The sequence below is a fragment of the Neolamprologus multifasciatus genome, chromosome 1, assembly GCF_963576455.1.
Source record: "Neolamprologus multifasciatus chromosome 1, fNeoMul1.2, whole genome shotgun sequence".
In the NCBI taxonomy this organism is placed as follows: domain Eukaryota; kingdom Metazoa; phylum Chordata; class Actinopteri; order Cichliformes; family Cichlidae; genus Neolamprologus; species Neolamprologus multifasciatus.
The window spans coordinates 29,655,757-29,680,906 of NC_140439.1; the positions used below are offsets into that span (position 1 = coordinate 29,655,757).

The following is a 25,150-nucleotide window of genomic DNA, read 5'->3' on the forward strand; positions in this document are numbered from 1 at the left end:
ATTAATAAATTACGAACTAGAAATGAACTAAAACTAGTTGAAAATCAGGTCAATATTTTTCCACCAAAAGGAGCATCAGATTTTGCTCTCTGAGACAAACTTAAACCACCGCAGATAAGCTGGGGAAGAAGCGCTAATGTTGAATTTGCATCATTTAAAGTCCCAACCTTTACACTCTACCCAAATGTTTGAGTTCTTACTCTGCCCTGTGGGGTCCTTAGTCAACTTGCTCTCCCATTCGCCTTGGTCGAACTCATTATGCAAATCAGATGGTGGGCGTGGTATATTCATAAGAGTACGAGCTGACGTCACTGAACAGAGTGGCAGCTTGGGGGTGGCGGTGGTGATGGTGTGTGGGTGTGTGTGGGGGGGGGGGGCGGAAAAAATAAAAAAAAAACATAAAGAATAATAAAAATAATAAAAATAAATAATACTGATTCCAAACAAAGCGGCTTAGCCTGTAAAGGAAGGACAGGAGAGGGTAGGGAGGGAGAACCGGAGGAGGAGTGGGGAGACAGGAAGATATAACGGAGGGGGGGAGTGTGCAATGTGCAGTTGACTACACAGAGAGAGGGAGAAGGCGAGAGAGAGAGCGAGCGAGAGAGAGAGAGAGAGAGAGAGAGAGCAGCCCGCCGGCCCATTGAGGAAAGATGGCTACAGTCACTGCAAACGGAGTGCAGCAAGAGAATGGATTCAGCACCACGAACAGCGCCGGCAGGATGAACGGGCTTACCATCGGCCAGAACACCATTCCAATGAAGGACCACGACGCCATCAAGCTTTTCATCGGGCAGATTCCCAGAAACCTGGAGGAAAAAGACCTGAAACCCCTGTTTGAGGAATTCGGAAAGATATACGAACTCACTGTTCTGAAAGACAGGTTTACGGGAATGCATAAAGGTTGGTTGTTTTGACTACTTTTATGATGCTTTAGGGGTTGAGAAAAGGTTTACGCAAAGTAGTGACAAAGAACGTCCCGGCTCAGTTCTGGGGCAGAGGGCATGAAAAGTGTGTTAATTTGCAGATGTTTGGGACAGTGTGGGAGCCCCGTAGTGGCTTCGAAAGCACACGCGCACACGCAGAGGCACACACACAAATACGTCTGAGGCGTGAGAGGGGGAACACGTGGAAGTGAACGGCTTGGAAGTGCAGGGTTAATTGTTACCGCTACCAGACAATCCACGTGAATACTACAGCTGAAATTGCCTTTGTGTGTTTACATTTACTATCATGTGCTCAGCATCCTCGTTAAGGCCAGTTAAGGGGGCGGGACACGGGACAGGCAGCTGTGCAGGCGCATAAATTCCATTTTAAAAAATCCATCACATTTGCTGTATATTATCAGCGAGAAGTAAATACTTTCTGGGAAGCTGAAAATGTAAGCCATTATCAGACAATCAAAATCGGCGATTAACGTGGTGCTGACAAGCTGCTTTGACCTTTCAGCGGGCTCATATGTTTTCTACTTTTCGGACGTCATTAGCTGTGGAAAATACTACTTACATGGCAGCTGTATTGTAACGGAGCTCCGTGGGCGGGTTGCAGTCAGGAAGTACAAAGCAGGATGATAGTAGAGGCTCAGCTCCAGCACACATTGCATTCTCGCTTGCTCTTTTCACCCCCGAACCCTTATTGTCCAAAACGAGCGGGATCTGTGTACACTTAGTAATTAGTCAGACACGTAACGGATAATCACGGATCGATCGGCTCTAATTACAGTGATAGTAATGAATGCCAGTGTGCAATTCGGCTTTGTATTTCTAGACAAGCTTAAATGATTTTTTTCTTCTTTTTTAAGTCCACAATTCAAAGTTTAAGTCTTGTTCAACTTATTCCTTCCTGCACTGTTGCTATAAAATTTTGTCATTAACTTAATGTGATTGCAACAATTTCAAAACATTTTATTAAAATTTAAATTTTGATCATTATCATATATTTAAAGTCTTTTATTATACATTATTTTCTCAATTAGTAATCTATTTAAGAAGCTACAATAAAAAATGTATAACTTTTTATCTTTATTGTGAGACTACTTGCGCTACTGCTACTACTATTACTATTATTGTTATTATTATTATTCATATTACGTACTTATTAAGTTCATTTGGTAGTATTTCAGATTATTATTACTTATATAAATATAACCAGAAATCAGTTTATCTTTAAGTTAAAGAGCACTGTATTGAGAAACAATTTCTCTCTCTCTCTCTCTCTCTCTCTCTCTCTCTCTCTCTCTATATATATATATATATATATATATATATATTTGGATTATGCTTTAATTATCTCTTTTGCTCTCTTTCTCATACACACACGCGCACACACATGCACGTGTGCACACAGACAGACACTTGCACTGAGACAGCACACAGGCAAATAACACACATTCACATATTCACCACTGGTGCTGAATTCACATGCAATTCACTCTCAAAAAATAATTCACCAGGCGGGCAAATTACGTATGATATGTAATTCAGTGGCAGTAGTTCATGATCTTATTGATTAGACTGGTCAGGCGCTCTAGTGGGAGAAATGAGCGAAGGCTCACCATTACTTTCTTGTGTGTGCAGCCCTGAGGATCTCCATGCACCACCTGTTTCTCCAGCCATCAGCTGCTGGTGGTCAACCTGCTTCTTGTCTTTCTGTTTTTCCTCTTTGGAGCCTGATGATCGATTAAAACAATATTTCTGATATCCGTGTTGTTTACGCCTGTCCTCAACCATCCCTGAATGTCAACACTCTGGAGGATAGTTGCCTCGGGAAGGATAATCCTGTTCCAAAGCTGTATGCCTGTTCAAATCATCCTCCACCAAGGCCACTCTGATGTTCGCATTATGCCCACTTCATCCCGCGTGACATTCAAAGTCACTTTGGGAGCACAGGCGTGCACTTTTAATAAGATTTTACCAATGCATTATATGGATGAGTTTTTCTTATTGGCCACTCATCTAAACCATGCTCATGTGCCCTGCTGTGCCAATGTGTGACATCTCTAGACTGAAGCAAGAAAGTACAAGAGTGAGAAAATGGGATTAGTGACATTAACAAAACAAAGTAGATATAGTGTAAAATCAGCTGTGTCACTCAAGGAGAAAAGAGTAAACTACAAACAGACTGATCATTCTGACACTGGAAGCTTTTGTAGAGGAACCGAAGGTAAAATGAATCACTTAACTTTGAAAGAAGGGCTACAAGTTTTCCAAGACTATGTGTCCTATAAACAACACAGTGAACAAGACATGTTTAACTTAAGTCTGTCATAAATTAAGATTCATGTTTTAAATGAATTGAATTATAAATTAATTGTTACGTATCAAATAAAAAAAGGTAAAAAAAAAAAAAAAAAACAACAAAAAAAAAACAATTTGAAATTAAAATTATAGAAAGAAAGAAAAACAGTCTTACTGCAATTATTCAATTTTTTACCTGCCAAAATAAAAGGTGACATGCAATTGATCCAAACACCATCACATTGTTATTATATATTTTATATGTACTGTTGTACAGTATGTCTAGTTGATCTTTTCTGTATTTAAAACATTTAAAACAAGTTAGGAGTCATGCAAGGAGTAATACATGCACAAAGAATAATCACCTTATTCTACAGCTCCGGTAAACTCTGTGGATCCCTGTAAAAGATTTTAGGATTGACTCTTTTATTTTTGGGGGGGTTTCAAATTTACTGTTTTGCTTCACTGTTGCTGTTGTCCTCATGTTGATTTTGACTGAAGTGGGCAGTTTGTTTTTTTTTAAAGTTTTTTTTAAAGTAGAATCATTTTGAAAATGCAACGCTAATAAGTTCCCATTTCTCAGGCTCAGAGAAAAATAAGATCAAATGAAAGCTAATGCTCTTAGTCTGCTGCATAGATCTATAAACAAAACAAAACAAACAAACCAACAAAACTGTTATCAAGTGATACCAAGAGTCTCAAATCAACTTAAAGTCAAATAATATGTCTTATCCTGTTCACAGGTTTGTTTTTCACTGCTGACAGTGTCGGATAAATAAGTAACTAAATAAATAAATGCAGGTTTAATGAAGGTCTCTAAACAGTGCAATGCAGTTTGGTGGTCTAGCAGTGCAAATTCTGTAATATAACGTATTTGTCCAAAACACTGACTGGCCAAAATACGTCTAGTATGTAAGTTTTATAAGTATGGACTCATCTGGGATGTCATTTGAGAAATAATTGGTAGACGTTAGACTCACATGAATCCCAGACTCACTGCTATCCAGTAGAAATCCCTGAGGTAATCTTTATCTACTACAGTCCACAATAGATAGTTTTATTTATGCCTGTTGATTGTCTGCTGATATAGATGGTATTAATCAATATAGATAAGTGTTGTTGCTGTGTAACCATTGTCAACGCTGTAGATTGAGTCGTTTACTTGGCTCTATACAATATGATATTTTGCTGTAATCTTTAGTGCACAGTATGTGCACTCAGTTACCACTTTAGAGAACACCGAGCTTAGGCTAATGTGACATAATACAATACTCATGCAACAGTTTTATCTGCATAGTTTCAATATTCAACTTTTGTTTTGTGTTCATTTTGAAGACTGCAGTTGGGGCATTGAATTGAATTGAATAATTCAACAATTCCCTTATTTATTTAATGTGGAGACATGTTGATATTATTTTGACCACCCTGTTTCAATCTGTGCAGCTAAGCTAAATTAAAACAAACAAACGCCTTTTTTTTATTGAATTAAATACAGTTTAACAACAACAAACTTAAACTGCAAGAAGTATTATAAAGCTGAAGCAACACCTACTTGTGCCTAATAAGGCAGCTGCGTGCATATTACACAGTGGTTTATAAAGCAGCTTACAGGCTTCGTTCACAACAATGCACAACATGCCAATGTATATTGGCAGTCTTTTATGTCAGAGGCCCAGAAGGCTCTCAGTATTGTAACATCATCAGAAATTCAATCAACTTTCTTTTTTCCCCACAACATAAGAGGATGTTATAAAAACTCTGCCTCCGTAATACCTGAAAACATTATTATTATTTTTGCAATATGCAATACATTTAATTTGACTTTTAGTTTGAAATTCCTCTTCATGTCTAATTCGTGGGTGAGAAAGATTTGACTTGTTACAGATATATGATGCATATAACTGTTGGCGTCAATCAGTAAAACATGCCTAATGGATGATTTGCAGCACTGCCTTTTTTCACAGCTCGAGGCCTATGACAAAAAAATTGCACCATAATTATGGATTTAAGAACTGATCAAAATATGTCAGATTAGCTCATGACTAATTCATGTGGATTGCACTGCAACAATTTGAACAGATGTTATGTGCTTTCTTACTTTGAGCGTTTAGGGTATCTCCAGGGACTTAAATATCCTGGTAATTTTCTGTTTTGTGATTTCCTGTACAGTTGGGTAGAGGAGTGTAACCGAATGGTTAGTCTGTTCAGATAACATTTTTTTTCATCTCTTAACAGATAATTATATCCAGCCTTATAGCTGCTAGAGACTGTTGCCTTTAATGCCGATTTGATAGTTTGTGTGTCGTCAGGGAGCTGTATACAGTGCGTGGGATGACTTGACACTATTTGCGGGCATGGTGATCGCCAGTGTGTAGTGCAGCCAGGTCGTGCTGTTTAACATCCATCATTTCGCTGAGCACTACATTATCATAATACTTAGTGTCAGTGCCAGAATGCATGCATTGTTCAGACATGCTGAATGTTAGTGGGGGGCAAATCTTTTGCTTGAGTAGCGTTATTTATCAATCCGTCTCTGATGCTGAGAGGAGAGACTCTGAGGTGCACCACACAGCCAGGAAGAAGAGATACAAAGAGTTGTTAAATATCCTCATCCATTTTCCTCTCCTCGGTAGGTCCATGCAGTGAAATTGGCTATAAATAGCCTGCCAAATTGACATAAAAAAGCTTTTTAGGTGTTGAAATAACCAAAAGTAAACTACAGTGGGGCAGTAATATCTAATTGCACAATACTCCTAGAGTTCAAGAAATCCTTTTCAGCTCAGAGACAGATTGGCGGCTTTGTGTCAATTAAATCCTTCAGACTTCTAGTAATGGCCACTGAGTTACAGAGCCATACACGTATGGGATTTTATCTACAGTAGGAGTGTTGTAGAGCAAGTGTTGGACAGTGATAGACAGTTTGTGTAAGCTGAGTGACAGGTAAAGCTTAAGTCTACAGATGACCTCTTTGATCATTAGAAAAGGGGCTGTGTGTGAACCAGACAGTTACGGCTCTGAAGAGCCAGCTCTGAATGTAGATGGATGGAACAACGGAAAGATGGAAAAATGCTCTCCAGGTAACAGTATGTTTAGCACAGACGCAGGAAGTGGATGAATCCTCACATCATATTTGTCTCAGTACTCACCAGAGGGTCAGGCTGTCACATTCGGCAGCATTCAGTTGTTTCACTATATTATTTTATTTTATTTCTTTGCACCGAGATCTTGTTGGGAATTAATTTGCATTCTTTTTCCAGTTTAATGAACATTGCTGGATGAGACATATGTGAGGAGCAAATTGCTGATGATTCATAAATTCACAGCTAATGAATTGAAAATTTATACAAATTTGTTCTGGAGTTATTTCAATTACAGGTACCTGATGCCTTAAAAAAAAATCACAATTCACTCTTATGCCTCAATGCATGCAGTTGTTCACACATACTAATTTCCATTTTAAAACAAATTGTTAGAAAAAAGCATTACAGGGGGAAAAGTTCTTTAAGTAATTACCCAAAACGTGCCTTGCAAAAGAAAAGACTCATTTCCTATTCTCTGCTTTCTCTTTGAACCACTTTTCAGGGTTTGCTTTTCCATTTGCCTTAAATACAATCGGTTGAACTTTTGTCCCTAACTGAAAATGTAGTGTGGTAAATTGTGTTTGATTACCCAACTATTATTTTCACCCCACTTAACCTGCTCATCACAGAAAGTCACAAGTTCTTTTGCTGAACCATCGCCAGTGCTTACCCTTAATCTTTGAACATTGTACATGTTCTCATCTTCTTTTTCACATTAAATCCCAATAAGTTACTGCATTTTCCCAACTGCTGGTCATTATTTACTTAAGTCAAACTTCTAATGTGTTAATTTAAATGTTAGTGGATGTACTTGATAAAACAGAAACATCTTAAACATGACAAAAAAAAAACCCCAACATGATGCACAGAGCAATTGTGCTTTATCTTTTTTTTAATAACATGTAGTATACATTACTGCCAAATCCTTAAAACTTGCTCTGTTTTCTTACATAATTCAAAACAACATGTATTCATTTGGTGTAAATGTGATGTTTTTTGTAATATTTTGGATATATGTAATAAATTTGCGCCTTCTGCTGCATATTCAGTAAAAGTGGTTTGTTTTTCAAGTCATTTTACATCATTGAATATAATACCAACGGGCGGTGATATTTATATGTAATCCCATGCCAATTACCTACTTTAGATTTTTAAGATGACAGGCCTAACCTGCTACCAGCTGTTGCATCATTGTTACCTCCTCTCCATCATTCTTGTTCTCCAAGCAGAATGCTCATCTGTTCCACAACTGGATTTCCCACTCACTGAATCCTTTGGGCTACAGATGTTCCCTGAGCCAACATTGTTGGGTATAAAGCTTTCCCAAAGTCTTGCAGATATTCAACAGCTGTCAGGAATCTGAGACAGATGCATATTTTGAATGGATATTAAAGGCTACACTGCATAAGAAGCCCACTTTAATATGTTATTTAAACTAACAATATCAAATGCATTTTTTTCTAAAGGTACCTGTATGACAAAGTAGCATTACTACTAGGGGTGCAAAGATACTCATATCGATATTGAACCGTTTGATACAGTGCTTTCGGTTTGGTACGCATATGTATCGAACAATACAACATTTTTTATTTATTTTATCAACTTTTCTTCTGAGGATGCTGTCTGTGTTGAGAGCTCAGTGGATCTGCGTTCGACTACTCCGCCTAGGCTGCACTGTGGAGTGCAGATCCACTGAGCGCAGTGCAAGCTAGTAAGACCGAAGCTAAGCTCGTTGCAAAATGGCAAATGCCTCAACGCTACCCGAAATTTAACCTCCCCCACCCTCATTCAAATCTGGCGTTTGGAACTATCTTGGTTTTCATGTGAAGCATGACCCTGAAGGTAAGCGCGTCATGGACAAAAGTAAAACAGTATGTCGGATGTGCCACGCAATGCTCAATTACATTGGTGGGAACTAGTGCGTTAGCGCAGTTAGCTTGTTAACGTGTTGACACACAGGGCGATCCGTGGTAAGTCGTTAACGGAGATTTGCCGCGTTATGGCGTTAATGTCATTTTAACGAGATTAACGCTGACAGCACAGGTGGGAACACAACGAATATGATTGCACATTTATGCCGACATCATCCTAGTGCAAAGACAAGTGGAAGCAGACAAAAACAACAAGGACGCATGCTACACACTTTACCCGAGTCATTTAGACAGGCGTTAGCACATGATTCTCCTTATGGGGACCTGATATGTTTAATATGCTGCTGAGAGTATACCCCAGAAGAAGCGTATAGTATAGCTTTTATTTTAGAAAGAGCCATTTCTCTGTAATAAACTCTCTTTTCCAAAGACCAGTGATTTCTCGATCAGATAGATTTATTTTTTTTTTATTTTGTTGTTTCAGCAATATTAAATTTAAGAACTGTACTTTTGAGTTAAAATATATATTTATAATTTTAATAAATGATAAATTAAAAAGACATGAACATTTTTTGTATTGAAAAAATATCAAACCGTGTCACCAAAGTACCAAACCATGAATTTTGTGTATTGTTGCACCCCTAATTACTACAGGTGTACTAGTAAAGTTCTACATTTTAAATTTTATTTCAGTAAAGCCACAACAATATAATATAACTACACAATTACTTAAACAATAGCATTAATATGATTGTTATTTAAATTTAAATGCATCATTTTTCTATATATATTATGTAATATTTATTAAGTATTAATACTGCGGGAAAGCCTCAAATGATACTCAATAATATATGATCAATATTAATGCACTGATACATTAACGTGTAGACATTTAATATTAATGTAATCAGTGTTAGCATTCTGATATTGCACCTTAATTAATATATGAATTTATTATAATCATTATAAAAGATAATAAAGACATGAAGAGAACAATGCTGTGTTATAGAGATATTTTGCAAAAAAAATGTTGTGACGTAAACCAAAAACATTTTCCAGAAACTGTAATGATTTCTATACTATCTTATAACAAAAAACAACCAAAGTACAAAACTGAAGAAGCCACTTGGATGAGTGACAAAATGTTCCTCCCACTAAAAACGCTACTTCCAGATGAACAGAATCAGCTTTTTGGGAACTTTTTGGGAACCAAAGTATAACAAAGTCATTTCTATTAAATTGCATTTAATAACAGCACGTGTATACATTTACTTAGTTATTAACATATGCTAAAGTGTGGAGTTAAACCATTTCACACAAAGCTAAACAATAAGTAAATTAAAGGTCTGTTAAAATGTTGACATTAAAAGATTTTAGTTATACATTTTACAGCTGCATCACTGATTCACTGATTTGTGGGGATATAACATCAAGATAAAAAATTATGCCATTCTCCAGAAAAAATGTGCTCTAAAAACTACGTCAAAGATGGCATGGCACCGATAGAAGAATATCAGCATGAGCCTGCAAGTCCCATAAGCCTTTGCCAGGACGTTCCCCCCAGGAGTCTTCAACTCATGTTCCACAGTTTTGTAATGCCATAAAGGATGAAGAGTGTTTCCCCAGGCTCCCAAACTTTTCTGCTTTGCTGTGTGGCATGCTGTTTCATCAGTGTCGTTTAGGTGATTTTTCCTCTTGAGTAACCACCTAGTTGTGGAGGTGGGTGAAGGTTGTCGTGAAAGGGAGCTCTCTTGGCTGGGTGCCAGAGTGTGTTTCTGGCTTTTGGGGATGATGGGTGCTGGGCATGCCGGGTATCATCTGTATGTGTAGGTGTGTGTGAGAGTGTATGTGTGTGTCTTCTCCCATGGGGATCCTTGGCAGTAGGTGTGACATGTAGTAATGAGAAATTATGCTGCACAGTGCAAAACCTCTTCTGAACGGGGGTCACCCATTGTCAGCTCTGCCAAGCGCGTAACAGAGCAACAACTTACCCTTTAATGAAAGCTGTCATGTTTTTTAGGAGACTTACTAGTTACTATTTATTTATATTCTGTTTTCCTGAATTTTCTGACTTAAAAGTATCCACAAATATGTGTTACAGTTCCAGCTCATTGTCAGAGTTTTATAATCACTTGTCACCTTAAATGTACGGGCACTGTTGGGCGCTTCAGTAGCTATGAAAGTGGTCATTTATTATTAGAAAGCATTACTTCTATGCATTTGTTTTTTTTTTACTTTGCACATTACACATGCACATTAACAATGTTGCCGTTTTGTTTTGCTTAGTCCAGTGCACTTTGTCATTATTAAAATATGGCAATAATGGATGAATTCGATGAAAACACTAAAAAACACAAGCCACGTGGCAGACATTCTATTGACATAAAAATTGATGACATAAGTTCACTAAATCTAATCTAAGGGGTTGTCACATAAAAAAGTAAAGTTTTAATCTTCTCAGCATTTAATGAGTCCAAGGATATAGAACTGCTTAATTTAGAGTGCTACATTTTAACTGTCAGGATATATGAATTCTATTTTAATATAATAACACAGTAAGTCTTATATTAGGTGTCATATTTTTGCCATATATTCAATGAAACTACTCCTGTGAATTTTTTAATTATTTGTAATATTTACACACTGAAACTTAGGCGCTACGCTGGTGTCACCTGTTCACAACGCGACTACAGTTGAGTTATCCAATTAAAAGCTGATCTGTATTTAAGTTACATTTTGTAACAAATCTCTGTTCACTTTTTGTAACCAAACCATTTTTTCTGCTCACCTTGAATGACTTTATACAAGTCAAGTGTTCTCCTTTCAGAGGTGTACTGTACTATGAAACAATTGTCATTCCTATTTGTAAAGTCAACACTGAAAACTTTGAAAAGTATTCACAAGAACAAAGAAGAGAATCAAGGAAAAGTGACTCTCCAGATTTTGTTTGCATACAGCTGAAGTGATCGCTCCTAGGGCTGGGCGATATGACCCAAAATTCATATCTCGATATTTTTTAGCTGAATGGCGATATAAGATATATATCTCGATATTTTTTTTATAAAGCTATAAGGTAAGAACAAAAAGAGAGTTCTTATTTAAAGCTGTGTCCCAGATGTCACATGGGCACTTTTATTAACATACAGCGCAGATGTACATGAAAAAAACTACTCAAAAATAAATTATGAGCATTTATTAAATAATATTGCTCCATAAATAAAAGAAAACTATGTTGTTTTTGTGCATAACAAAGAGCTCACAATTGTGCAGTCAAAATGTAAACTAAAAGACGCTGAGCTTAATAACAAAGACAGATTTCACAGCTGCTCTCTTTCCAAGTTCGTGACTGACAGCCTGGAGTTTGAAATCCGCTTCATAACCGTGTGTCTTACAGGTGCCATTTATGGTCCTTATACACACACAATACGGTAATATTACGTTGAAGCACAGTACGTATCACTCCGCGAGGCTCCTTGGTAGCCGTAATGCTCCGACAATCCACCAAGCGGTGCAGCTCCGTAGCTTAGCAAACGCATACTAAAACATTTTTGACAGAGCTTTTGCTGAGCGTGGTGTACCACATTAAATCGGTTCGCGGTCATCAAGCACAACCAGAATTCATACATAAGGCGCGCTGTCGGTTTTTGAGAAAATGAAAGGATTTCAGGCCGTGTATGGCGTTAGCGTGGTTATCTCGTTAGCGTGGTTAGCTCGTTAGCGCGGTTAGCTCGTTAGCACGTTGACGCCGTCCAGCCCCACGCACGGGGCGATGCGCAGTAACTCATTAACGGAGATTTGCCGTGTCCATCTTGTCGCTTCCTGCAGGTGAAGTGATGGGGGAGGAGGGGGAGTTGTGTTCAGTGAAGGAGAGGCGAGGCCGAGTAATGTTGGGTAAAGACAAAAGTGGACAAAAGAGAGGCAAACTTGTGGCTCCACAACTATAATTATAACGTAACATAGACTATATCGATATAAAAGATATTGTCACATCTTATATCTCGTATAAAAATATATCGATATTTTTAAAAAACTCGATATATCGCCCAGCCCTAATCGCTCCATTTTGTTCTCTCTTGGCTCTCTGCTGTACTTGTGTGTCAACTCCACCCTTAGTGAAACAAACTCATCAAACTCCAGCTTTGGTTCATCCATATCATAGACAAAGAGAGAAAAGAGAGTGACAAAGTCTGCGATATATCCTGGTCACTATGTTATTTTCAGTTGAACCCTCACACTCTGGAAGCTGTTACTGGTTGGGTACTGAACCAGCACATTTGTAAAAGTGCTAAAGAATGAAACTGGGTCTCTCTTATTGTAGTTTATGCATTTAATCATAGATGAATATTATTTAATGCAATATATAGCAATATAATCAAATGTTTGACATGCACAAAAAGTTTAAATCACCACAATGACATATGATTTTAGCTTTTAGTTTGTGTTTTGATCTCTCAAGACAGTTAAGTACAATAAAAAACACAACTTGCAATTACATGTGCACTTTAAATCTGAAAACTCTCTGTTACCTTAATTCCCCCCTTCCTTTCATTAAACATTAACAATGATGTGTAATAAGCTTTTCTTTCTCCTGTCTCCTGATACTGCAGGATGTGCCTTTCTAACATACTGTGCCAGAGAGTCAGCACTGAAGGCCCAGAGCGCCCTCCATGAACAGAAGACTCTGCCAGGGGTAAGTGCCCCCAATCTGCCCTCTGTCATAGGCTAAAGCCCTTGGGGCAGCCAGCCTGGCATGGGAACCTGCATTAACATAGGAATTATATCACACACACACACCGCCAGAGTAAGGCACATGGGGACAGAGTATACGTTAAGACACAGAGACACACACAGATATGGAAAACAGATGAAGGGAGTCGCTCATATTTTCTCAGACTCCCTCTTAGGCTCTGTTTCTTGCTCATTCGAACACCCATTCTTTTTCACTTAATTACACACGCAAACTTGCACAGACATACTAAAAGAGTGTGAGTGGCCTATCTCACCTTGCAGTGTCTTATTACACTAATCACCCCGCCGGAGATATTTGATAAGCACTTCTTCATACCAGCCCGTGCCGTCCTTCTCTTGTCCTCTCACAATATGGCTGCCACAGACAATAATTGCCTTGAGGAATCCCACTCTCATTATCACATATAATCAAACAGTAAGTATAAACAATCATTTTTATCATGTATATCACCATCTGGTGTTTTTGTTTTAATTCTCCTCACATTTTTTTTTTTCACTGTTTGCCTTTGGCGGGCAGGTAACTTTTTCAATTAAAATAATGGGCTCTTCAAACGACACAGGTAAACGGTACCCAGTAGTGGGCTCTTAAGCCTACCCAGGAGGAGACCCTCAATCTGGGATGAGTGTGAGCTTGTGGTGTCTTTCTTTATTTGATGCGTGCAAGGGGACTTTGACTCACACATCAGGGGAATTATCAAGGTGTGACTGAATTATGCTTGCGTGTTCCTAAGAAGAAGACTCCCCCCCCTCATTTACTTTCAACACTAAAATATCCTCCCAGGTTGGGGCTTTAATCAGAGCCCAAGGATTGTCGTCTCAATCTCCGGGGAGAAAAAGAGGTAAAGAGACACTATAGGAGATGACACAATAAGGAAAGATGGAAGAAAGTAAGCAAAATGAATGGTTTATCAAGTAGGGGGAAGCGGTAGTTGTAGCTTTTGGGTCAGGCTTGCAATGGTTTAACTCTGTTGGGTTAACAATTTGTTTGCGCTTGACTGCATATCATAAATACCTTACTGAATGTTAGACACACTGGCATACTGTAGAGAAAGTATCCCTGGGAGACCGGGCTCCCTGGCTCCTTACCACCTCCCGCAGCTTCATAATGAGATGATTGTCATGATGGTCCTGGATAGGTGTTCTGTCTTTATTGCCCTCATGGAGGGACATTATTGTTTGTCTTCTATCTAGAAAGAGGTTAATGGCATGTTCTTTGGGGTTTGAGTAAACATTTCCCCTGTGCAGCTCACAGTGAGGGGTCAGTCCTGCAATCTCAGGCTGAGCACAGACTGCATACAGAGGACTAATAAAGACGTTCTGTCTTTTCCTCTCTCTCGCTCTCTTTCTCCCTGTCTTTGCCTCTCTCTCTGTGCATGTGTGTGTGTGTGTGTGTGCCCATGTGTGTACGAGACACATAAAGTGAGAGAGATATAGGGAAAGAGACAATGGTGGAAATAATAATGCAAGAGAAACAAAGACAGACAGAGGCTGGGAGAGGTGACACTTCTGGACAAGCCTCATTGTCACTGTCATGGCCTGATGGTTTGAGATGCCCAGTTGTATAATGCTGCCATTTTAGTGGCGTCTCACCACAGTGCTACAGACATGATTGCTCATTTCAGTAGTGGCTATGTTACTGTCAGGTAACCAAATGTAAATTTGTTCATATGAGACATGTGGCTTAAAAAAGGTAGCTGTGACTCAGGGTCATCTGCTGATCGGAGGCTTGATGGACTACCCAGCATGTCATGTTAAAGTGTCTTTGAGTAAAATACTGAACCCTGAGTTACCCCGAATCCATTAGAATGTGACTGTGGATGTTATATTAATAGTGCTTGGGCGAATGGGTGAATGGCTGTTGTAGTTGTAAAGCACTTTGAGTGCTCTAATAGAGTAAAAAAGCACTATATAAGAACCAGTCAATTTACTCTCTATCTCACAGGGATGGATATGGGACAAATAATATAGATATTGAAGCTTATAATTTAGTTAAATGACACTTGCAATAGGAACCACTGCATTGCTATTTTGAAATGTGACCTGACAGCCATGAACCTAATGAATTATGTTAATCTATTTTTATAGATGTGTATACTTTGCAGTATGTAGTCTGCATTGCCAAGTCTTTGGTTGGCTTCCTTATTTAGATCTAAAGGTGAATATACTTCTCTGTAAAATTCTGCATGATTAGAAAAACACACAAATAACAAAATCAGCAAGCAAACTAAAAGACAATATTAAAAAATGAAGCCAGAACATTGTGAGCATAATTTGAGTCTTTTAGGCATCTGTGAACTTGTGAATAGTCCCAAGTGAACAGAGCGCACAGGTCGCAAGAGCTTCCCAGTTCTTAATGAGTCCTTGAGTTCTCCTTTTATTGCTTTTATTGGCTACATTATGATTTGCTCAAGGATGATTAGCTGAAAGAAAAAGAAAACAGAAAGACAACATTGACTAGGTAATGTCTCAGGCATAATTCATGAAGAAGACTGAGTAAGTATTATCAATAACTGTTTTATTATAGCCGATTGCTGCAGTGGACACTGTAGACTTGGCTGGCTTTCCGAACACGTGTTGTAAACTTAAAAGCATACTTGTCCTAAATGCGCTGTTATCTTACCACATAACATATTTCTTTTATTTTACAAGAAAAGTCCAGATATTTTCATGCCACTGCATTCTATTTTTCAGCATGAGAAGATTATAGGTAACAGTGTGAACAGGCAGGAGGAACAGATTATATTGCATAGTATCAGCACTATCACATTAAGATTAACGATGACTTTTACATTTTTCAAAAAAAAAGTTTTGTAGTGTTCACTGTACATCAGTTGCCTCTGGGGAATCGGGCGCTGTCATCTATGGCTAAAGGGATCTTTGTTTATATTGTTTGATTAATTGCATGTAAAGAGCATAATGAGCTCTTGATGTCCTGTGCAACAGATCCTGCTGTTACAGTTTGTATAGTAAATGTAATCAGAGATTGAGTCTCTTGCCCTTGGTGAGCTCATTGTGCTGTTGTATTTGCACTTACATGCGGCATATTCCTCAGTATAAGGCAGGATAGTACTGAATGTAGACAGGTTAGGCTATTCCTGTGAATGATTATGTTTACATAAGTCCAGTGTTATTATCCAATTAATTCTTTGTTATCATTTGTTATTATGCCAATGAATTATACGAGATCACCTACACCGCCATCAGTCTCAACAGGCTGTTATTACCTTATGGTGGTGATGCCAAATTGTAGTGCTTTGCAGTTTTTATTTCTTTGGTTTGTTTGGTCACCGAAATCGTCTGGTTAGTCTTTGGAAAAGATAGCAGTTTAAGTTTAATTTGTCACACAAAACCTTTCTCTTCACGTCAACTTGAGGCAGTAAGTTAGGACAACAGATTATTAGTGAGTCTTTTAGAGGCTTTGGGTGGGCAATGCCTGTGTAAATTTTACATGCAGTTAAACAAAGAAGGCCAGTGGTCATCTTTGTAATTTGGACATCTTTCTCTTAGTCATATCTATTGAAGTTAATGCAACTGAGAACGGCCATTTAATAGGGTAATAGGGATATTTCCCTTCAGATCTGATTGACTCCTAGAAGATTTATATAAAATATAGTTCAAGACTTTCTTTTTTTTTTTTTTTAAATCAATGCAATTTTTGTAGACAGGTAAATTGTTGATTACAGAAAAAAATGCTGATGATCAAATACTTTTCTCTGATTGCCCATAAAGCTTATAGCGGCCATGATTCTGTCTTTGTTATGCATTTGGCAATAAAGGCTGCAAGGAAGTATAAATAATACTTGCAGGAGCAGAGTGTTATTTACAACTTTTTGCCAAATAGCCTTCCAGCATAGTCCTACTGGAGCTATGAATTTTCAAGTGAGCCTTGTGCTCTCCTTTCAGGGCAGTGCTCCTTTCACCTATAAGGCCAATTAGCTCTTAGTGTTCACATGTAACAAGCCTGCTAATTGGGTGCGGCTGAAGCCCAAATGCCAATTAAAAACTTCTAGGCAAAAAAATATCTCTGTTTCTTGTTCATTTCACTATGCATTTTCCTATCACACTCACTACTGTTTTCCCTTTACTGTTTGTGAACTTGTAGAATATATATGTATTAACTATGGGACGGTGGGGTCGGACCCCTACATAGCACTTGTTATTTGCTTACAATTTTCAGCTAAAGAATCCTCATTTCTTGGTTTCTGAGTGAAAGTACCAGCAGCATCAGCCTCCTGTATTGACAAGGCAACCAAGCACAACAGTGGAGAAGATATGAAAACAGCTACAAACTCATTCAGAAGTGTTTCACTTCAAATATGAAAGGGTAAACTTTAAGGTATCAACTTCCGCCAAAGTGGATAGAAAGATGCTTGATTTTCTTGTATTTCTTTCTCCTTCTATGCATAAAAAGTGTAGAAAATTGACTTCAGTAGTGTCACACAAAAATGGGTCAGGAGCAGATTGTGCAATACCAGTATTATGTGTCACTAAGCACACCGCCATGGGGCCATGGATCAGCGCATCCGTGTTTTTGACACACTCTCTCCCCACGTCACACCACAGACGTGCCCACCATACACTAGCCGTATGTCTCTGTCTGAGTCTCAGTGCATGCTGAGAATGAGCAACTGGATTTTTTTTTCATCCTACCAAAATCACACATACCTTACATGGGCAGTGAGTTTGAACATAAGAAAAAAAGAGATGCGTTTCCTGTAATTTTGTTATTACTACTTTTTTTCTTCTTTTTACTGGAAAGTTAGTAGGAAATTTAGCAAGAGACACAAGTTATGCACATATGTGGATACTCATATTGTCATTTATTAAAACAAAACAAAAAATTATTCAGTAGTAATGGATTTATGAGGAATATTCCAGTAGTGCGTTGCGTGTATATTTGGAGTGTTAAAGTCTCTTATCAGCAGACGCGCTGAGCCCCTTTCCAACAGGTCCACTCCTGGACAAAAATGTTACAGTTTAAACTAATTACTCAGGCCACACAGGGCTTTACCCATTCTTTTAATGGGACAAATTGTGTTCTGTTGCCGATCAATTTGTCCTCTGTGCCAGATTTGTCAACCTCCAGTGCCCCTGAGCAGTTACCATTATAAAGCACAAAATAATAAAAAAAAAAGCCTGGCCACTGGACGTGAGTCTTCTGCATGAGTCTTCTGCTAAGGCTCCCCTTACTCTCCTCATCATCAATTACGTCTATATCATTTTCTTTCTGCTGCCCGCTTTAGAAAAGAAATTAAAAAGGGCCATTGTTTTTCTTATCCCCCTGGGATGAAAGCATTTACTACGCTGCTGCACCATACGCAGCCATCCTGCTGATTAGGGAGTGAATAGAATCACAATCGAGGGATGCACTTGGTATTGTCACCTATTATGTGGCCGGTGGCCCTGAATATTGTGCAAAATTAATTTGGTTTCATCTGATGGGATTTTCAACCTTGGAGAGTGCAAAATGTTAATCCTGGCAGGCAAGCGGGTGGACATTGTGGAATGCCTGGCTATTTTACAGGCAAATGTGGACAGGGCACAAACATAGTTGATTGTAAGAGCGCCCTTAACCAGCCCATAAAGATGGTAAGCCAGAGGCACTGGACAGATGAGCAGGAGAGATAGTGATTTTTAAAAGCTGCAGGGCAGGAGAGTTTGGTGTTCAGAGGATGGCGACAACCAGCTCCATTTGTCCTTTTGATCTTGAACACGCAGTATATTGCAGTACAGGTCAGGGCGCAGGTTGTTCAGCTTGAAAAAAATGCAACTTCTTGTTCTTCTTGCATCAAAAGACGAGTTTATGTATAAAGTAGCAGAAAGAAAGCAGTTCACAAGTTTCCTCCAAAATAAAGCAAGATTTGTGAAATATAATTCTAGTCTTCTAAATCAGAGTGGAAACACGATTATCCATGAGATAAATGCATTATTAACAAATGCATATACTAAAACAGTAGATTAAAATTAAACAGGTTATAGAACTCATGTTATACTGTATATAAACAGACTGAAAAGTACAGGTCTACTAATAGAAATCTATGATTGACATAAATATGATTCCCCTATATAGTTTCTAAAATACTGAATCATAGACCTCAGGTAATGGTTCTGGAGCGATGAGTCTTCCTTAATGGGAAGATTTTGTTTTAATACGTGCTGAAGGCTGAGCAGTTTTTTTCACACCCTTCCTCCATTTCGACACATTCACTATCTTTCCCTCTCTGACAGGTGGAGTTGGACTCGGCCGTGCATGCTCTCCTGCACTAATTTATCCGCTTCTTTAGCTGTAATGAGGCAGAACTGGTAAATGTGGGGACAGCATTGTTAACATTGCTGCTTCACTGGGGAAGAGGAGAAGTCTGACAAATAGCGGAGAAGGATGGAAATGAGGCCTGGGTGCTGTCATACCTCAAAAAATGATGCTTTTAGTCTTTTACTTAGACTGGATCGCTGCCTCTTACTTAAGCTGCAAGCTAGAATATGACATCTTCTAAACCAATTAAACATCAAAGTTTGTGTTGCATCAAGATCGGACTGTTTGGCAATAACAGCTAGAAAGAAAGAAATAATAAAAAAAAAAACTAAAAAATTAATATGTGAGCCTGATTCTTTATTTATGTATTTTACTGAAAAGTCAATAGAAAGTCTGTGGATAAAGTTAATTAACTCGTGTTTTTAGTTTGAGAAGTTCATCGAGAGATTTCACTCTAGTTTCAGACAACGTGATGTTTCATCTTGCTGAAAATGTTTTTGGAGTTAGAGTTGGAGCAGACTGGCTTTTACTTTAAATCCCTTCCTTTCTCCTTTGCTTTCCCTGGTTTTCCTGCCTTGTCCTTAATTTCTCCTTATGTGCCAAAAACAGGCAGGCAATCTACATGCATTTGTTCAAAGACAAAACAAGGGGTAAAGAAAACATGATGTTGCTGAGTTCAGCAAATCACTCTGGCAGAGTAATCAAACACTGCAGTTAATCACACGTGGACAAGTATAAGCCTTGTACTGATTTTAAAAGGCTCTTTACACAGTGACACACACACGCACACACAAACACACACTCGAACATAGGCGATCTGGAAGCAGCCCTTAGGACTTAGGGAACTGAACGACTGATATTTCCAGGAGGGAATTGTTGGAGGAGCAGATGAAAGACAGCCAAGGAACATGGAAAATAAACATATAAAATAAAGCAAAAGACAAAACAGATAAACTGATGAGTCATCACGAGAGAGAACAACCACTAGAAGAGAATCATTCTTGCATAATTAACACCCGACCATCACCAGGACAAACTCCTCCATCAGTGTGTCCAAAGGATTAACTACGCCACGCTCCTCTTATCTCCCCTATTTCGTTTAAGAAAGAAAATGACCTTGTGCTTGTTTACATGCTGATTAAAGACAGGAGAGAGAGAAGGAGACAGTTAGAAAGTCAAACTGTAATCAGTAGAGTTTGTTAAGTGGAGTATTTTTAGTGGTGCACTCTCAGCAGATACGGTGAGCTGCAGCCAGGCTGTGTCACGGCAGCAATGCAAAAACAACCACCCTGATGCAGCTAACGAGCAATGAGTGGGCTGGGACAAAAAAGATTGTGTGTGTGTGCGCGCGCGTGTGTATGCTTATTTGTGAAAGTGGTGTGTGATAAAAAAGTATGTTTGGTGTGTGGGTGGTTCCATTAGTTAGTCTGCCTGTTTTATTGCACTGGGAATAACTGCTGTTTGTGGGCCCCTGTGATTCAGTCCATGTACTATACTTTCTCTGTATCTGTTTGATGTGCATGTGAGGGTTCTTATATTTCCTTTTCGGCAAGAACTCGTCTGAATTTTAGACCTTAGAAGTAAAGGCATTTATGTAGAGATATTTCGGCTTATTTAGGGGGGAAATCTAATGTTCTTCTTTTTTGGTTTGGAATGAAGGGAGTTATATTTGGAAGTATTTCATGTATTCTTGTCAGTGGAACTCTAAACTATCATAAACCACTGGTTCTATTGTGGATAGTTTCTCAACATGAAAGCCACGTTTCTCATAAGTCCTTTCACTTTGTGTTTTTCCCCCCTAAAATTATTATTGCTTTTGCATCACTGCAGGGGAGCGGTTTCTTTTATTTCATCACAAATAGCTCCAACTCTCTGTGTGATAACATTCTAGTGAAGCTATAAAAAGTCCAATCTGAATTCTGACACAATCTGGTGAGCTGGTGAGATTCGGTGTATAATACAGCTTAAAGGCTGTTAAATGTAACATCTGTACCTGAATGTGTACCATATAGTATCAAACTCGTAGACACACCCAGGATAGGACACACCCTTTTAGTTTGAAATTAAAATTTTCCTCCACAGCCAGAAAAAGATCATTTCTACAACTGTGCTTAATAACCTGAAAACAGTAGAAATGTCCAGATGGAGGGTGCATCAAGATTCTGGGTTCAACCTGTGGGTCACAGTTTCTTTGTGGATGTTTGAATGTTGCTCCCTGTGCCTGGGGTGCTTCTGATGCAGAAACTCTGCTCACTTCATAGAGTCCGAAGTATATGTCAGGTGAATTGGTGATTTTTAAATTGGCTGTAGGTATGAGTGTTTGTCTCAGTAGAAGGGAAGACTCCAACCCTTTTGCAAAAATAGTTCTTACAAGACAAGAAACACTTTCAGTCAGTTTTCAGGGAGTAATATAATTTTTCTCTTCTACCATTTAATGATACCTATGTTCTCTATCTTATATATAAAAATACACACTATTTGAGCTTTGTGTAATGGAGGGTAGACTGGACAAGTAACGATTTTGTTCTTTTGCTACCTTGATTCAATAACCACTTTGGTGGAAACGGTGATAATGACTAGGGATTAAATGCTTTTTTAAATTGTAAAGTACATGAATAGCAATAAACAAGCAAAATAAAAATAAATCCTCAGTAAAATAAATGCTAAATTTCAATGGTGGTAAATTATTTTAGAGAATGACATAGATTTGCTTCAAATGAAAGAGTTAGCAACTCTGCTAACAATTAAAACAACAATTGGAAGTCAGCAAATGAAAATCACTCCTGATAGCGTTTCTGGTGTAATTGTAACTGGAAGTACCACTCATATAATATTTTCTCATCAGACTAGACTACATAGCCAGGCAAAATAATGAAAAAAAAAGATATAGGTGCAAGGTAAAACGAGGGTTTGCAGGCTCCTACTTTTTTCCATTCAGTCAGCCCTGCCACTGAAAAACTCGGAAAACTCTGTGAGGTGTCAGAAATGGCACCAACGCTAACACCTCACCTTTTTCTTATTAATACACGACTCCCATAGTCACCTCCCTATAACTCACACAGACACACACATTCTACAGTTGCACAAACAATGCATCACTTATCAAGAAACTACACAAGGCTGGTGAGCATACAGCTCATCAAAATACAAAGACACCTGTGCTGCAATACCCTCTCTCTCTCCTCTCTCTCTCACACACACACACTACATTTTCAGATCAATATTGCATTACTGCAGTATGTTCTCCTCTGAGAGGTTACTGTGATAGGTGAAGGGTGTGGGTAGAAACCGTCTCTTCTGTCTGTACAGTGGCCAGGCACATGGGGCAGATCTGAGGAGACTTCACAGCTCTGACAGCGAGTTTCACCTAGCAGCTTCATCGCTGTCGCTCTCCTGTCTCATCCAAGGGTTCTGGATACAGCCTATGATCATTTATAGAGCATGTGTATGGTATATAGAGTGCGTGTCTGTGTGTTCAAGCATGCTTGCTTGTTACACAGTGAGCAATATTGATTTATGGTCAATTTGTAAATGTCCTAGAAAGTTTTGTATTCTTCGTATGACAACATCTGCCCTTTTGATTATTAGATGTCCACGAATTATAATTTTCTGGTAATACTTGAAGACATGCAACAGCCACCACATGTACACATTAAAGTCTCTTTATTTTAGTGTAAAGTAATGTTTAGGTCATGGTTTTGCTTATTTTACAACTAATAGACTTTAGAATATATTTGGTGAGATATTAGATTACTTGTATCAATAAACACATGCTCACACTCAAAAAAAACCCCATTTAAGCTTATGTGTGTGCTCAGGTCATGTGTGTGAGCATATCTTTATGCATGCTATTCAGGTTAGTGTGTGTGTGGACCAGAAGGAGTGGAGTCCTTGATGCTGACTGAAGCTCCAGCTTTTCCATTTAAACTGTATCATTAAAACGGGTAGAGAGGCGAGGGAGACGACCTCTCCATACCTCATAAAGTGTGAGTGCTATGCCAGGCGAAGTGCCACGCACCGCTGCGTTTACGGTGAGCCAAGCACACTTTTTACACACTTTGCCCTCTCCCTCTCTTTCTCTTGAATCGCTTTCATGGCTATCTGTTTATATGGTATTACTCACTTTCTGCTTTCCTATTTTTTCTAGTTTGCCCCTGCTAAGTATTGACCGGTATTTCAACTGCCCCCCCCATTCCCGCTCCCCCTTTTTTTTCTGTCAAATTTCTCCAACAAGGAGTTGGAGCGTAACATTGAAAGGGTATAATCAATGGAAAAGCACCACTTAGGGAGCCCATTTGATGCATACTGTAGGGCAGAGTTGATTCAAGGGTGTAGATTGAGTCAAGCCTCATTTCATATCCTCCCCAATTAGTCATCCAGCTTGTGCCCTCTATAACCCTCTATTCTCAAGAAGCACCAGGCCAGACGGGCTCTCGTTTTGCACTATACTATGGATGAGTTAATTTTTTTCTTACCCTCTTAGTCCCAGAGCTTTTTCTACAAGAAGATATGGACCATATTCTTTTTTTTCTCTCTTTCACTCACTTTCCTCTCTCTTGTACGATGATAAGCTAAGGCAGACAACCCTCCCCGCTCACCTCTACGTCTCCTTTCTCACCTCCTCCGTCACTCCATTGCACTTGCACCTCTCCAACTTTGCCAGCCGTCCACCTATTTTCACTCCGTCATAAATCTCTACACAAATCCTACTTAAACCTGCATCACCAGCTGTCCTTAAAACTCCATTATCTACAATTACTTCAGCATTAGGGAGCCACAGCACACCTGCCCCTACATAAAAGTGCCCTCACCTAAAAATATTAAACCTGCCCAAAAGGGATTTGTGCGATTTTATTTATTTTTTTTCTCCTTTTGTTGTACCTGCAGTGCAGTTGCCCTCACAGTGAGGACTGTGAACCAAAATGCCAACAGTCTGGATTAATGCTTCTGATTAGTGAGCGGGTCTGTGAATGTGAGCTGTGTGCACAGTATTTAGATGGGTGAGTTTCCCAGTGGGATCACAGGAGAGGGGTCAGTGGCTCTGTATTATTATGCCAATAGGCTGGAGTGTGTTTGTGTGTGTATGTGTTAATTTGCATATTTATTTGACTGACTGTGTACATATGCAATGACTACACACCTATGACAAAAGTAGTATGTATTCTACTTATTTATTCAACCAGCTTCCTTTTTTAAAAAAAAAGTTTCCTGAACAAACAATATGAATTTAAAAGTTTTCTCATTCTCATCTGGGCCATTGCTATAAAACAAACAAAACAAATATACTTAAAATAGAAAAGATTCTCCCAATTCATATATCTAAAAGAGACAATAATAATAATGTACACTGCAAAGGTTTCCCTTTAGTGCATTGCTCTCACTGAATTACTGTAGCACTTTTCATTTCTTCCCCCATAGGGAAGTTTCAATCAGTGCTATGAGAATGTTTAAGAACATATCTGATAATTTGCTTGTACAAATGAGTTTAATGGTCAAATTTGCTAATCCCGTTCTGACAAAGGACGAGATCATTGCTGGTAATTGTGTAAGACAGCTGCCAGAAGCTACACTCAGAGATACTTACACAAAAGACGTTTTTCAAGTTTGCATGTCTACTTGCTTGTGTATGTGGTGTGTAAGATACTCAAGGCCAGGGGATGCATGGTGTGAGTGTTGGTAATGGACGTGTAGGGAGACTGGCTGGTGGGGGCAAAGTGAGGAGGGGGGTTGAGCGGATTCAGTTGTAGGTAGCCTGATCTGCTCTGATTGACAGTGATGGGAGATAAGGTGCTTGCGGAGAAGGGAATGTGAGCAGAGCTGCAGGCAAAGATAAGGGCCAAGATTAGCACCCTGCCACGTCACACACAGTGAGACAGAGAGGCAGAGAGGCCGACTCCAGCGGAGGGTGAAAGATTGAGATGTTGACGTGGAAAGGTATTGGCTACAGGGAATACAATGGGCAAC

The 25,150-nt window shown here is 38.8% G+C and overlaps 1 protein-coding gene across 16 annotated transcripts in view; it reads left to right on the plus strand.

Moving 5' to 3' along the window:
• Positions 1-483: 483 nt before the first annotated feature.
• celf6 (CUGBP Elav-like family member 6) overlaps positions 484-25,150 on the plus strand; it is a 156,591-nt gene continuing 131,924 nt past the window's right edge. For 5 of the 16 annotated variants that reach the window (XR_014870121.1, XR_014873030.1, XM_085130222.1 and 2 more), the window contains exons 1-2: positions 488-900; positions 12,792-12,874. Coding sequence is in view for 14 of the 16 variants with exons in the window: in XM_085130222.1 (XP_084986348.1) it covers positions 651-900; positions 12,792-12,874 (333 nt within the window). In the remaining 2 variants the exon portion in view is untranslated. Of the gene's footprint in view, positions 901-12,791; positions 12,875-25,150 lie in introns of all 16 variants that reach the window. The other 11 variants (XM_085155468.1, XM_085155973.1, XM_085154728.1 and 8 more) reach the window with 6 other exon arrangements.